General features: G+C 41.1%; 1 protein-coding gene and 1 long non-coding RNA gene across 7 annotated transcripts; both read right to left on the bottom strand.

Annotated features, from left to right (window-relative positions):
- Positions 1-201: 201 nt before the first annotated feature.
- LOC130472492 (uncharacterized) lies at positions 202-9,288 on the bottom strand. 3 transcript variants are annotated; one of them, XR_008932892.1, is made up of 4 exons: positions 8,542-9,287; positions 7,868-8,184; positions 570-7,727; positions 202-429 (listed from the first exon to the last, which is right to left on the bottom strand). XR_008932892.1 is itself a non-coding variant. In XM_056843662.1 (3 exons), the coding sequence occupies exon 3, from the start codon at positions 7,639-7,641 to the stop codon at positions 6,166-6,168; it is 1,476 nt and encodes a 491-aa protein (XP_056699640.1). In that variant the 5' UTR covers positions 7,642-7,727; positions 7,868-8,184; positions 8,567-9,288; the 3' UTR covers positions 202-6,165. The 3 variants fall into 3 exon arrangements, 2 of the variants coding, with proteins under 2 accessions (XP_056699640.1, XP_056699639.1); XM_056843662.1 differs by having other exon boundaries at positions 202-7,727; positions 8,567-9,288; XM_056843661.1 differs by having other exon boundaries at positions 202-7,727.
- Positions 9,289-11,624: 2,336 nt separating this feature from the next.
- Positions 11,625-15,145, bottom strand: LOC110779506 (uncharacterized). 4 transcript variants are annotated; one of them, XR_008919156.1, is made up of 4 exons: positions 14,677-15,145; positions 13,305-14,135; positions 12,514-12,822; positions 11,625-11,999 (listed from the first exon to the last, which is right to left on the bottom strand). It is a non-coding gene; the product is annotated as an uncharacterized lncRNA (long non-coding RNA). The 4 variants fall into 4 exon arrangements; XR_008919157.1 differs by having other exon boundaries at positions 13,305-13,962; positions 14,677-14,996; XR_002534632.2 differs by having other exon boundaries at positions 13,305-13,388; positions 14,677-14,968.
- Between the last annotated feature and the right edge of the window lie 745 nt (positions 15,146-15,890).

The following is a 15,890-nucleotide window of genomic DNA, read 5'->3' as shown; positions in this document are numbered from 1 at the left end:
AACCTTATTTCATATTACCAGGTTTCTTTGCTGGTTTTTATATTAAAACAATTATATCACGATTTTTTTTTTCTTATTAAAACAATTATATCATAATTATATCTTGTTTTTTTTTTGGCATCACGATATTGTTGTACAATCGTACCCACCATTAGAGCTCAATAATAACTGCTGAAGAAAATGAAATTTAAAAGCAATCAATAAAATGGAAAAATATAATTCATTCATCTGAAAATGATACAAGTATTCCAGTATACAAAATGAAATTAATTTGAATGATAGAAAAACAAAGAAGCAAATACAAGATGGATCTTTGAACATAATCACGAACAAAACATGATTCTTTCTGTTGTGGGATCTTTTACGGTGCTGACGTGGCACGCGTTCCTCGGAGGTATCAAGTATGACCTGGCACGAACTTCTGGCAACCTGCAAAACAAGAATATTCCCGTAAGAATATTCCCTCCGATGCTTAAGTAAGTATAAGCTAGAGAGATAAGTAATTTGTAGAGAGAAGGCAGAGCAAAGATAAGTTTTGGTTGGTGGGAATGAATTGAATGCCCTTTTACCTTGGGATCTGAGCTATTTATAGTGCTAGGGTTTATTGGGGACTGTTCCCTCAACCCTAGCTGTGGGGTGTGTGCCCCTTGGGGATTTAGGACACGTGTCATTTCGCCTGCCATGATGAACCTTCTACAATTTGGACCTGCCTTCTCAGAGGGGATGGGCCTTCCAAAATGGGGTTGTGCTCTTATTTCGTTTAGGTACCAAGGTTTGGGCCTTCTTCCTAGGTTTGGACCCAGCTGGCCGGTGTTGATCACTGTATCCTCTTTGGGCTTTGTGGTGGAGATATTCAAGCCCACATCATTTGCCCCTCATGAGAAGTGAAAACAGACGTTAGTTTTCACTGCTCTTGGAGTGTTCAATGAGGTGATGACGCGTGGCAGGGGTAATCATTTCTTACCCCTCTATAAATAAGTGGCCAATTTGAGTGATTTCCCCCCTCATTTCTAGTGATCATTTGAGAGCAATAAGAGAAGGCGATTTCCGGCGTCTAACATCCACTGAAATCCACTGTAGCGCCGCCACAATCTTCAAAGCCCTGTTCTTGCAGTTTTTCATCAAAGTTCTTTCACAAACTCTCTTTGATCTATCAGGTAATGTTTTCTTTGGAAAAATTTGTTTGTTGATTTTGATCCTTCCCAATTCTCTTTTCTTAATCATGCGAGGGTCCCGTCAAACTGAGGGCGTCAATTTGTCCCTTTGACGCCTTTTCTTTTCAAGTATGCCCATGTCTTGAGATAAGTCTCCAGCCTGTGCAGGATTTAATGGCGCAGATAGACGAAGAGCAATTCGAAGGAGAATCCTCTTCTCCTATAGAGGAGGACGTCCCCGAGTGCACCGATGTCGCGCCGACGAGCACGTCAGGTGGGGAGGAAGGTCACCTTCATCCCAGCGCAATCTTCCCACTTCAGACGTGGCTGAACTTCCTCACCCTCAAGGGGAAGGTTTATGGGAGGTCTCTGAATCTAGGCTCAGAGTACAAGTTTTGTATGCCGGCTGGTATGGACTGCACCAGCTTTGGACTGGTGGAAGGAGAATTCGCCGTGTACGGCTCTTTTCTGAAGCTGGGTATGAGATTCCCCCCTCACCCCTTTGTGGTGGAGTTGCTGGACGGCTTCAACATTGGCTTGAACCAAATGTCCCCCAACTCTTGGGCGGGTGTGTTTGGCTATATCGCTCGTTGTGAGCTCGCCGGTATCACTCCTTCCTTCCCGACGTTCCTAAGGATCGCCTCCATGCCCCAAGTTTCAAAAGCCGCCGCGGGTTGGCTAATTCTTACATACAAGGGGGCTTATCGGACAGTGATGGGGAAGGCGTCTAAATGGCATCACTGGAGGAAGAAGTGGGTGATCATCAAAACCACAAATCTGGAGATGTGCGAGCGGATGAGACGTTGGAGCGCCAAGCCCAACTTGGTTGGAAAAGGCATCTCTTTCCCTCCGGTCTCCGCCGTTCTCTGGGAACGGATCTCGCCATTGTTCAAGGCCAAGCCACTCGTTATTAAGGACAAGACGACCTACATACCCGAGGGGTGGTTGCCTCATCTGGATCAACTGGGCGATCCCGTTTTCCTCTCGGCTGTGGGCTTGTGTCCGTATATGCCGATAGGTAATGTATCTATACTTCCAATCCTTCACTGTTTTATCAAAACTGGACTAATGTCTTTGTTTATTTTTTCAGACGAGGCCATGGATAAGCTGGACGACACCTCCAAAGGCCAAGTGGATATGCCGTCTTGGCTGGCGAAGGTACTCGACGCCAACACCTATAAGGCTTGGCAGCGTCAGCCGGCGGCCGAGCAAGCCATCCCAGAGCAAATGGCTCCCCCTCCTGCTGAGGAGAAGGTATTAATCAAAGCTTCCTATGTAATTCCCTTTATTGTTTGCAACTTATATGTTCTCATTTCTTCAGAAGGCGAGGAAGACGGCCACAGACGCGGCTCCTTCTTCTAAGCGCAGGGCTGGCGGCACAGGGAAACCCGTCTTCAAGTCAGCGGCTTCGAAGGCTCCTAAGGTGTTTGCCGTCCCCAAGGCTGCATCCGCTTCTCCTAGCTTCCAAAAAGCTGGAGAGACGGCTGATCTTCTTGCGGGGATTCCTGAAGCCGTCCGCCGAAACATTCCTCTGAAGGCGGCGGAAAGAGCTAGGAATTCTGGGGGTAAGTTTTACTCCAACATCGTAACCACCTGTCGTTCCTCGTCTAGCAGTTCTCTAGTTACCCCCAGGGATTCAAAGGCCGTTGTTTTTCCCATAGAAATTCCCGACCCTCAGAAAGACATTGATGCTGAATTGGATCAGATCCCTTCTTAAGGCGGATTCAATTCTCATGACCGCAGGAAGATAATGACGTTGATGCGCAATGCCATTCCTCCCGAATATGCCGAGACTCTCCCCGAGGCGGCCGAGAATATGCTTGCCGCCATGCAGTCCTCGGCACTGGATGTGAGTTTCATTATGCCTTTATTTTTATACACTCGTTTCTCTTTGTTTTACTCTTGCTATTTTTGTGCAGATGTTCATTCTGCTGGACTCACTGAAAAAGTGGCGCACTGCTTTGGTGCATGAAGAGGCTCGTAAATCTCATATGGACCTTCCCAAGTAGGGGTGAGTTTCCCTTGTTCATTGGCGCGTCCGACGGCTTCCATTTTCCTAAGTACAAAATCTCCAACTTTTAGTATTCTTCTAGAAACCCTTTTGTTGTACTCCCTCGTCATTCGGAGTTTGTATAGCCGCTGTCGTAGAGCCGCGTTCCCTCTGGTTTCTGGTAAGAAATCCAAGGCCGCCTTCATCATTTCCCAATTGACATCTTCATTAAACAACATGACGCGCAGGGTTGGTTCACACATTTCAATGGGTAGGACGGCTTCAGCCCCATAAGCTAACAAGAATGGTGTTTCTCCTGTGGAATTTTTTGCCGTGGTTCGTATAGACCATAAAACATTGGGTAACTCGTCGGCCCATAAGCCCTTTGCCTCATCAAGCTTCTTCTTCATCCCTTCAGAGATGATTTTGTTGAATGCTTCTACTTGTCCGTTAGCTTGGGGGCGTCCTACTGATGCAAAACATGTTGTGATACCATGGTCAGCTAACCAATCTTCCAATTTGGGCGTCTTGAATTGTGGCCCATTGTCGAAGACAATAGACTGAGGCACGCCAAATCTTGTGATTAAGTTTTTCCAGATGAATGCTCTCACATCTTGTGCCTTAGTGTTCTTTAAAGCTTCAGCTTCTACCCATTTAGTGAAGTAGCCGACGGCTACTATTACATAACGCAGTCCTCCTGGTGCCGTCGTATAGGGGCCTAATAAGTCCATCCCCCATTTGGCGAATGGTATAGGGCTGGTGATTGGCGTCAGTTTCTGTGCTGGCCGTCGAATTAGGTGAGCAAATCGTTGGCATTTATCACACCGCTTGACCAAATTGAGAGCGTCTTCTTTGAGAGTGGGCCAATAGTATCCGGTTCTTAAAGCTTTTTCGGCCAGGGCCCTCCCTTCTATGTGGGAGCTGCATAATCCCTGATGAAGATCTTCCAGTACCTCCTGCCCCTTTTCGGGGGTTACGCAGCGAAGAAGAGGCCGTGAGAAAGCTTTTTTATATAGAGTTCCATTCCATATCTCAAACCAGGTGCATTTCTTTTGTAATCTTTCTGCTTGCTTGGGATCATCAGGGAGTACTCCATTCATTTTGAAGTTGACAATATGATCCATCCAGGTGGTTGTTCGGTCTAAGATGTCTGTTCTCGAGGCGTCGATGCTTTAGGACTGTTTTACCTCCCATAATACATGACGTGGCGTGTCGCAGGATGCTGAGCTTGCCAGCTTGGATAAAGCGTCTGCCTTGTTATTTTCAGACAGGGGTATGTGTTTTACTTCAAAGTTAGACAGCTGCTGAACTTCTTGACGGACCCTTTCCAGATACTTTATCATGGCCTCATCCTTGGCCTCATATTCTCCTTTTACTTGACTGACGATTAACTGCGAGTCAGATAAAACCAGGACGTCTGTTGCCCCCGCGGCTTTGCTCATCTGAATTCCACATATCAGGGCTTCGTATTCAGCTTCGTTGTTTGACGCCGGAAAGTTAAAACGCATTGCATATTCATAGATATCCCCTTCTGGTGATTCGCAGATAATGCCGGCTCCTGACCCGTTCTGAGTGGCAGAGCCGTCCACATGAACTATCCACTAGGTTTTCTCATTCTTCAAATAGGGTGGCTTGGTCAGTTCCGCAATGAAGTCAGCAAATTCCTGTCCCTTTATTGCCTTCCGCGGCTCATACGAAATATCAAACGCGTTAAGCTCAATTGCCCAATTGAGCATTCTTCCGGACGCTTCTAGATTGGTGAAAGGCCGCTTTAGCGGTTGATCCGTGTATACTACCAGTCGATGAGCCAGGAAATATGGACGAATCTTCTTACTAGCCAAGAACAGAGCGAAGCCGAACTTTTCGACTGTTGGATATTTGAGTTTAGCATTCTGCAGCATGTGGCTGACAAAGTAGACAGGTAGTTACGTCCCATCCCTTTCTGTAAGCAAGACGGCACTTAGTGCGTACTCTGAGATGGCAAGGTACAGATACAAGACTTCCCCTAAGAGAGGGCTGACCAGTCGTGGCAAAGTATGCAAGTGTTCTTTTAGGCGAAGGAAGGCGGCCTCAGCTTGCGACGTCCACTCAAACTGGGTTCCTTTTTTGATGGTACTGAAAAAGTAATGACACTTGTCTCCAGATCTAGATAAAAATCGTCCCAAGGCGGCAAGACATCCAGTTAGGCGTTGCACATCTTTGACCGTCCTTGGCGACGTCATATTGATGACCGCCTGCACCTTGTCCGGATTTGCTTCAATGCCCCTTTCGTCAATCAAGAAGCCAAGGAACTTGCCAGAGGATACCCCAAATATGAACTTCTTGGGATTTAGTCTCATCTGGTATGTCCCGAGGGTCTCAAAGGTTTCTCTCAAATCATCACGGTGATCCATCTTCTGTTTGCTTTTTACAATCATGTCGTCGATATAGGCTTCTATATTCCTCCCCAGCTGTTTTGCAAAAACTGTGTTCACCAACGGTTGGAAGGTGGCGGGGGCATTTTTTAAACCGAACGGCATTACTTTGTAGCAGTACAATCCATGTTCCGTGACAAATGATGTCTTCTCTTGATCTTCGGGCCATAATGGGATCTGGTGAAATCCGGAGTAGGCGTCCATGAAGCTCATCATGGCATGTCCGGCCGTCGAGTCGACGAGTCGGTCTATCTTTGGCAGTGGAAAACTGTCCTTAGGACAAGCTTTATTGAGATCGGTGTAATCAACAGACATTCTCCATGTCCCATTGGGCTTGGGTACCAGTACTACGTTAGCTACCCAGTCTGGGTACTGACACGGACGTATGAAGCCTGCATCCATTAGTTTCTTAACCTCGGCAGCGGCTGCCAAATTTCTTGCTTCTCCATGATTCCTCTTCTTTTGTCGTACTGGCTTTACAGCGCTGTCCACATTTAGCTTATGCACGGCCACCGCCGGATCTATGCCTGGCATCTCCTCTACCGTGAAGGCAAATATTTCCTTGTATTCTCGGAGCAGTTGCACTAATGCTGCTGACATGGGGCCGTCAGGGTGGACCCCCAATGGGGACCGTTCGAGACGGGTCTGCTAAGTCCAGAATTATAGCATAGTGTGCTCCCACTGGCTCAGGTCGTCTTTCTGCATTGTGCTCCGTTGGTATCTCCCGGGTTTTACGACGGCTTGCCAGAGGTTTAGCTTGCTCTTTTCCCTTCGGAGAGGCTCCCCAGGCCGCTGGCTCCAATGTCGAGAAGTAACAGTCCTTGGCCAGCTGTTGATTTCCATAGAGAGACCCAACGCGTCCGTCACTTCCGACAAATTTGACCATTAGTAAATGAGGAACGATCACAGCTCTTAGGTTGTTGAGCGTTGGACGGCCAAGTATGATGTTGAATGTGGTGAGGTTTGCTACAATTATAAACCTGATGACAACTTCTTTGGTCACTGGGGGAACTCCAATAGAGGACGGGAGCAAAATGGAGCCGATTGGACGAACGATGCTCCCTCCGAATCCTACCAAGGGCCCGTACACTTTTTCTATGTCTTCCGGATTGTGTCTTAATTTCCGCAGACATTGCAGACTGATTATGTCGGACGAGCTCCACGTGTCCACCAGTACTCTCTTCACCTTGAGATCAGCCACCTTAATCTCTATAACCAGTGGGTCATCATCATATGGCGTTGCCGCCCTTCTGTAATCGTCTTTGGAAATTTCTACAGAGGGTAGATTCTTCTGTGCTGGGCGAAGATGAGATGGACCTTTTTGCCGTCCTTCCTTACATGGTTCTCCTGCAGCTATTCCCCCTGATATTACCATAACTCTTTCGTCTGAATATATAGAGGTGGGGCTCACTTCTTTGTCCGCGTCCTTTAAATGGACGTACTGGCGGAGGTGTCCTTCAGCCACGCGGTCAGTTAATATCTTCCTCAACATCCGACAATTTTGGGTGTCATGTCCTTCGTCGTTGTGGAAAGCACAGAAAGGGGCTTGTTGGCAGGAGGTGGTCAATCGTCGGGGGGACGGTTCAATTCCCAGACTCGGTCCTTCAGCAAGGAGGATGTTTTCAAGAGCCTTGTTGAACATAAAGGGGCCCCTAGAGGACGACTTCCTTCGCCCTCTTTTCTCCTCAGAGCCGCGGCCATTCTTTCTTCGGATGACGCTCTCATGCTGTCTTCTAGGAGCCTCTGGAGAGTAACGGCCCTGGGCCTCATTTTTCTTCAGTGAAGTTCGTTTCGTCCATCTTCCTGGACGTTCCTCTTTGACATGCCGACTCTCTTCCTCCAGGGTGCGTCTTTTCATAGGTGAGTCGGGATCTTCTGACAAAGACTCTACCATCCTGCCATTATCGTGCTTAGGACTGACTTCGTGAGCACCATTCAACAAGTGCCGCACAGAAATGGCGGCAGCGGGCCGGCTAGCTGCCGCGTCACAATGAGTATTGGACCCATCTTTAGACACCCCTTCTCTGGCTGGGAGTTCTGTTTGGTCCTTGGTTTTTCCGCAGTCAGTTTGAAGTTCAGCCATGACACTGTACCTCCCCACAGACGGCGCTGACGTGGCACGCGTTCCTCGGAGGTATCAAGTATGACCTGGCACGAACTTCTGGCAACCTGCAAAACAAGAATATTCCCGTAAGAATATTCCCTCCGATGCTTAAGTAAGTATAAGCTAGAGAGATAAGTAATTTGTAGAGAGAAGGCAGAGCAAAGATAAGTTTTGGTTGGTGGGAATGAATTGAATGCCATTTTACCTTGGGATCTGAGCTATTTATAGTGCTAGGGTTTATTGGGGACTGTTCCCTCAACCCTAGATGTTGGGTGTGTGCCCCTTGGGGATTTAGGACACGTGTCATTTCGCCTGCCATGATGAACCTTCTACAATTTGGACCTGCCTTCTCAGAGGGGATGGGCCTTCCAAAATGGGGTTGTGCTCTTATTTCGTTTAGGTACCAAGGTTTGGGCCTTCTTCCTAGGTTTGGACCCAGCTGGCCGGTGTTGATCACTGTATCCTCTTTGGGCTTTGTGGTGGAGATATTCAAGCCCACATCACTTTCTTTTGAGTTGTGACCTGCAATCATCAATTACACTGCCAACTTAGTAGAATTCCAATATATGATAAAAATTTATAATAAAAAAAAACTCATAATGATGTTCTGTCATTCGTAAGGGAAAAGATTTGATTAAATACTCAAAACATCTAAAGCAATTTTTATAACTTGTAGTCATAATCTATATTTATCAATCAATTCCGCAAATTCCAAATTGCAGGATGTTAATATATCAGATATGCAACCATCATTAAATCTAATAAAATCAATCAGAAACTCAATAAAAGAGAGAAATCAACAATTATGAATTACACATATATACTACTCCGTAATTAAATAACTAGCTGCAACAAATCAAAAATAATAATAAAACTTACATTAAGATGAAGCTGATGATGGTACCTAATATAATTTCCCAAAAATGTGAAGCCGACGTCGTCTTTATTTTGATTCAGGAGGAGATACCTCCCTGATTGTTATGGTTGTATTATGTTAGCTTTTTAATTTAATGGTTTTGCATGAAAAAAAAGAGAAGTGGATTGTTTAATTATTCTCTGGCGCAGCAGATGAAGCTGATGCAATAGAGGATTTGGACTTTGGAGATGAACCAAAACCCGATCCAGATCTAAGCGCCGACGGCGTGTTGTTCCGGATTCGGATCATAAGAGGAGCCTCCAACACCCGCATCTGCAGCATCAGGCATATCCTCCTTCCACCACCTTGTCGCCACCAATCACTCAAAAGCCAAGCGAGCCTGCTTCTCTTTTCCCATCGCAAGAAATCGAAAAATTTGCAAATTCCTCAACAATTTCGCAAAAAAATACATTAAATTGGAGAGATTTAGAAAATAACAATTGAGATAAGAAAAATAAAGGAGAGAAGATCTAGTGGTTACAGATCGGAATTCACAAATTTTAAATTCCAGATCTAAATTAGAACACATGGGAGGGAGAAAGGAGAAAATTAGAAGTTATCTGTGCATATAACTCGAAAAATGACTAGAATATGTTGTTGCTTAAGAATTTAGATGTGGACGATAAATTGGTATGGGTTGGTGTTTTTCCGTCAATGGTGTTGTGAATGAACTGATAAACTGTCAAGGTCCGAGAATATATGAATCATGAAGCTTTTTTTTTTAAGGAAATAATATATGAATAATAATAATTAATATCTAGTATTTACTAATATAAGATAGGAAACCGGGTTTTACATATAACCAGTGTCTTAGAGCTAAGAAACCTAACTAAAATGATATTTGGTTTCTTATTTATTTACCTAAGAAACCAGACATCACTTAGACACGATTTCTTTATCTAAGGAACCGTTGGATTAACTTAATCGGTGCCCTATGAATGGTTCTTTAGGCTATTTTTGTAGTAGTGAATCTTTGCAATTACTGCGTTTACATGACTATGAAATATGGAAAATGGATGTCAAAACTTCCTTCTTGAATGGTATTCTTGAAGAGACTGTGCTTATGAGACAGCCATGGGGTTTTATTGATCCAAAGAATGCAAGAAAGGTATGCAAGCTCGAGAAATGTATTTATGGACTGAAGCAAGCATCCATGAGTTAGAATATACGATTTTTTGAAGTACAGTGCATTGGCTTCATCAAGACTCTTGATGAGTCTTGTATATACAAGAAGTTCAGTGGGAGTAAGATTGCATTGCGAGTCTTGTATGTTGATGACATACTACTTACTGAAAATGACATTCCTATGTTGGAATCTGTAAAGGCTTGGCTTGGAATGTGTTTCCCAATGAAGGGCTTAGGATAGGCACAATACATCTTGGGCATCAAGATCTATAGGGATAAATCTTAGAGGATGATTGGACTAAGCCTAAGCACTTACATTGACAAAGTGCTAGCTCGGTTGAATATGATGGAAGCCTAGAGAGGCCATCTACCCATGACACAAGGTATATATCTAAGAAAGACTCATTTTCTTAAACATCCGATGAGAGTAGAAAGATAAGTACGATTCCATATGCTTCGGCAATTGACTCTATCATGCATTCCATGATTTGTACAAGGTTGGATGTTCTCAGTGCAACAAGCATATACCCGTCATACCCAGGAGAGGTACATTGGAATGCTGCCAAAAATATCTTAAACTACCTGAAAAGGAAAAAGGGTCAATTCCAAGTTTGTGGTGGAACTGAGGTGTTGATTGTCAAGGGCATACGGGCGCCTGTTTTTAAACCGACAAAGATGATTTCAGATTGCATTCCGGTTTTGTGTTCTGCCTCAATGGCAGAACAGTAAGTTGGAAAAGTGCTAACCAAATAACTAATGTGGATTCTACAACTAAAGTAGAATACATTGTTGCCTCAGAAGCAACAAGGAAGTTCATCGAATAACTTTAGGTTGTCCCCTCCATAAAGGAAGACTAGGCTTTGTATTGTGACACTAGTGGAGCCATTGCCAAGGATAAGGAGACTAGGAGCCACCAGAAACTCAAACACGTATTGCGGCAATTTCATATACTTCGAGAAAGTTAACCTAGATTTGCAAGGTTGGAATGGACGACAACGTCGCAGATCTATTGACTAACACTAAATGGAAATTTACATTTAGAAGCAACACCTTGAGGCGGTTAATTATTTTGGCCTCTAAAAGGCCTTTTAGCCTTAATTAATTATGGTAGCCTCTAAAATTTTTTTTAGTGTCGGAGAAATTTAGGCTGCCCCTAAATGTACCTTTTAGCATGAATAAAATAATGTTTGCCTCTAAAACATTTTTTTAGAATCAACAAAATTTAAGTTGCCCCTAAAAAGTACCTTTTACCATTAATGAAAAAATAGTTGCCTCTAAAACTTGTTTTTAGCGTCAACGAAATTTAAATTTCCCCTAAAAAGTAATCTTTAGCATTAATGAATTAATAACTGCCTCTAAAACATTTTCTTAGCATTAGTGAAATTATGTTTCCCTAAAAGTACCTTTTAGTATTAATGAAGTAATGGTTGCCACTAAAACCTATTTTTAGCATCTGAAATAGCGGTTGCCTCAAAAACCTTTCTTTTTAGTATCAATGAAATTTAGGTTGCCCCTGAAAACTACATTTTGGCAGTAATGAAATAATGATTGCATCTAAAACTTTCTTTTAGCATCAGTGAAATTTAAGTTGCCCTAAACAACAACCCTGCCTTCTCCTGTCACAGAAATATACCGATTAAAGGATTGATTTTAACAATACAATTTATATTGAATTTACATTAAGGATTGACATAAATATAACATTCGATTTTCATCTCTTTCTTCCTCGTTAGCCACAACATAAACAACCCACTTCAAGAAAGGATACCTTGTAAACAAGTACATCGTTGTGTGCAGTATGTACTACGTGATGCAGCCCCAAAAACCATACAAATAAAAAGTTATAATTTTTGCACCACATACAAAGGCATGGTCGTGAAACAGATTAGCAAAAGGAGATCATCAAATTTAAGTACATGGATGAGCCAGCCAAAGTTCAAGAATCGTGATTAAATGGTAAAATTCAATATCTAAATATACAACATTTGGAGACTTCTTTATGTATTCTCAATTAGCAATAACGCAAGGGAAAATCTAATACATAAAAGTAATAAGAAAACAAGATTGGGCTATCTAAAGTTCAAACAACTACTCTTATCTCTATTTCTTCCCTAACGTGTTATAGTTTAATGTTTCACGATATATATCCAAAATTTCTAAATAACGAAAATGAAACATCTTGATGAAAATTGCTTTTGGGGAGGGCTCTCCAGCCGATATCTTGTCGATAAAACCCTTCAGGCTACTATCTCGTGCTTCTTAAAGGTCATCCCCCTTGGCTGTAATTCCAAGAACCCTGCCAGCAAAAATCAAGTTGCCTTCAAAATCTAAAGCGGTTCCTGCATGTAATACTCTTCTTCTGTTGCTTCTACATTACATATCACAGTTTCCTTTTTATAGCTTCCGAGATATCCCTTGTTGGCCATGATTACTACCATAGGAGAACTAGGAGACCATTTTAGTGATACTCCAGTTAGATCACCTCTACAAGCAGCAAAAAAAACTTGTGCCAAATCCGATTCCAAACACATCATCAAAAGTTGTGTGAATAAGTGGTCACAGATTTAATAATAGGTGATCACTCGTCATTTTATAAGATCATCAATCTTGTTGTTCGTATAAATATATAATAGTGTGAAAGCTACTTGGAATCATTCTTAAATTTTACAAACTTTTAACTTCCCAAATAGCAAAGAACAACCACATCTTTTAGATAAGATGTATACAATTTTCAGTCCTTATATGCAAATATTTATAGTACTCTACAATCAACAAACGAGTAGCTTAACAACAACTAACTGTCTACTCACCTGGCATTCTGGTATCCAAACTGGACATTGTACTTAATAAGCATAGGAAGTCCAAATTTCTTTTCAATCATAAGCCCGACATATACGACCCCAAAAATTTGTAACCTTATTCTCCCATCCCTTTCATAGTGGGAATAGCTATAGAACTCTTCACCAAAGATTGAAGTTCTTTTGTCAACACATGTGCAAGCGAATATACACCTATTCCACATGTGTTTGGCCCTTTGTCGCCATCTCCGGCACTTTAATGTTTGGTACTGTAGCAAGCCATCCAAAGAACATGAATATGAAAATTACATAGGCAAGTACCTGCAAAATTACAATAGAGAGTGATCTTAATGCGTTCATTGTGTTGTGGATAAAAAACGAGCAATATTGGACTAGTGGCCTATGGGTTCCTGCTAGTTCTCTAGTTTGTGTAAACATTATACATGTTCGATACTGCACAAAACTCAGCTTATTTGGTAAAAATATGTTGTTTATCTCCACCAAACTCCGTAGTAATTCATTACCTACATGTCAGAACCGATCATAATACTTATTCTTGTAAACAATATACATGTCCTAATCATGAACACGATGAATGCACAATGGGAGTGTGTAATATACATGCCCAATTGAGCAACAAAACGCTCAACAAAACACGCACAAAAACAGCAAGTAAACTCTAGTAAAGTTGACCAGAAACCAAAACAAGAAAGCATCATGTATGCACTTAACTTTAAGCCACTACAAAAACAACACTTCCCAACTGACTGAACAGTTGTAGAAAATCCAACACAAACTGGTACCTGCATCATCCACTTTGACAGCAGTTTCTAGAGCCCAACTGCAAGGAAACCTGAAACAAAAATCCAGCTCCCAGCTACACCTCCCTACAACAACACCACATATAAACAACACTACTCACACAAGCTCCCCGTAGTAAAAAAAAAAAAGACAACACAAGAAACACCCATGACCCCCTAAAGTCATGTCTCCAGAATTAATATCTTAGAAATAGATACTAACAAATCTGAATAAGATATATCATTACACTAGCTTGTTAATCCAAGGGGCCTTATGTTCCATGAACATGGAGCTTATCTACTTATGTTCCAACCTGATAAATGCAATAAACTTATAGGAACACTCCTCCTATACTTATATAATAATCTAATCAAGAATGTTGGTGCTTATAGACTCAAAACAAAAACAAAACAGTAAGCTTGACAGCGTGGATTCCACATAACCAATTAATGGACAACTGTACAAGAATAAGTGGAAAAAAACACTTCCATTTAGTAAGAACTGGCTGAGTCATGCAAGGATGTCTGGTTCAGTTGTTGCTATTTGGTTTGGATGCTGTATAGATTGTTGGTGAGTCTGCTGTAAATTTTGACATGATCTTGCCTTGTCTCTCAACTGATCGAATGCTCTTATAGTTTCAACACCGAAGCCTCATGTGAACTGACCATACAAGGAGGGAAAAGTCCATTAAAAGATCCTTATGTAACTTTGCATCTATCATCCTGTAGATCCGTTATTTTCAAAGCTACCGTGGATTTAAGCTGCTCAATCCCATACAACATTCTTATTCCAAAACATGGAACTTTAGTGAAGCATTTTTTCGGACACCCTATCTGCATTTCTAAGAGGCAAGATACCAAATTAAACGACTAGATTGCCTCAGAAATTAATAACCCTTCAAAAGTTCAACTTAACATCCACATTTTGTCGAACAAAAATTAATTTGATGTCAAATTGGAGGGAGTTGCTGAGTTGTTTACCTAAACTAAAGACATCCTCGACTATTGTTCTGGGAAGGCACGCAAATGTAGTAATTGTGTAATTGATGCGCTAAAATGAACACCCCGCCAGAATTCAGGATATTAATTCTAGCACTAACATCTACAAATCCTTAAAATCGAAGAATTCAATTGATATTATCGGGTATTGGATTTGAAACATATTTACATACTTTCATATTAAGATCTAGCCAGAAATTGTAAAAGACTCGATCAAATTAAGAAAACAAATTCAATTATGAAAAATAAAAGAACGTGAATTTGACGAATAAATCCCAATTAATTCAATTATGAAAATAAATCACAGTTAATTCGGGTAAAAGAAACAACCAAAGAAACAAGGAATGCAAACAGGGAATTAAGGTCGAAAACTTACACATTTAGAAGATTAATCCATCAATTGGAGAAATTTGATGAATCAACAAAGACAATACCTTCCATCATTTTTCGCTTCAGGTTTTATTGAGTGAATTATAACATTCCAATTAAGGAGACTATTTCGAAGAGAATTTTTGGAGGAAAAGTTAAGATTAAGGGTTTCGGTAGGAGCAGAGGAAGAGCGCCCGAATAGCTGAAGGGGTTCCTTTCAATTCTTTTGGGAATTTGAATGCCCGCGCTCTAATCCCGCGTCCTCTTTCATAAATTATGACTATTTTATTTTATTTTAATGTTTTTTTTTGGAATATATTATGATGATTGTCAGATTATATGATTAACGGATAAGTTTGTCGTTATAAGTGGTACACTAAAGCTATTTACGACAAAATGTCTAGTTTATCATTATTGTTTTGTCTTTAAAGATTGAAATTCTAGTAGTAATATGCTTGGGTGGCTATGTTTTACTTTGTTAAAACAATTGATCTAATTTGAAATATACCTAAAATTATAACATTTGAACTTCTTCTAACTAGAACTTATCTTATTGGACCTGATTGGTAAGATTTGAAACTTAATTATATGATCTGATTGGAATTGACAAGTTATGCACATGGCAAGACAGTAAAATTAAAAGACAGTATTGAAAATTATCTGACTTATTTGAGCTAAATGACCTAATTCGATATGTTTTTGTAAAAAGAATTGGTGGGTTCTTTTATAAAAAATGTTTTTGTACTTTCTTTGTCATAAACAAATCAAATTATATAAATAGTGGACTATAAATATGAAACTATTATTAATACAATTGGCCAATTAAAGTACAATTATTTATACTTTTTAGAAATATTAATAAAAAAGAAGTTACTTTCTAGAAGTTTGGACAAACAATTCCTTATTGTATGTAGAGAAAATTTTCCCACTAAAATTTTAATTTAAAACAATACAAATTTTAGTTGATAGCCTTAAATATGCGCTTGTTATTATCGTAAATAAAAAAATTGAAAAATAAGTTATGCCAAAACCCAAAACCCAAAAACCCTAAACTCTAACCCCTAAACATGAACTTAACTGGACTTATTGGAACTGATTAACCTTGAATTTGATTGACCTGAATTGAACTAATTGGACCTATTCATACATGCTTGGAAGAGAGTGAACTATAGAGTTAGAGTAAACATGTTGAATGGTGGAAATTTATTAAAACTCATTGAC

The sequence above is a fragment of the Spinacia oleracea genome, chromosome 4 (assembly GCF_020520425.1).
Source record: "Spinacia oleracea cultivar Varoflay chromosome 4, BTI_SOV_V1, whole genome shotgun sequence".
Taxonomy (NCBI): Eukaryota; Viridiplantae; Streptophyta; class Magnoliopsida; order Caryophyllales; family Amaranthaceae; genus Spinacia; species Spinacia oleracea.
Note: the sequence above shows the minus strand (reverse complement) of the source record. Positions and strands in the feature narration are given on the sequence as shown.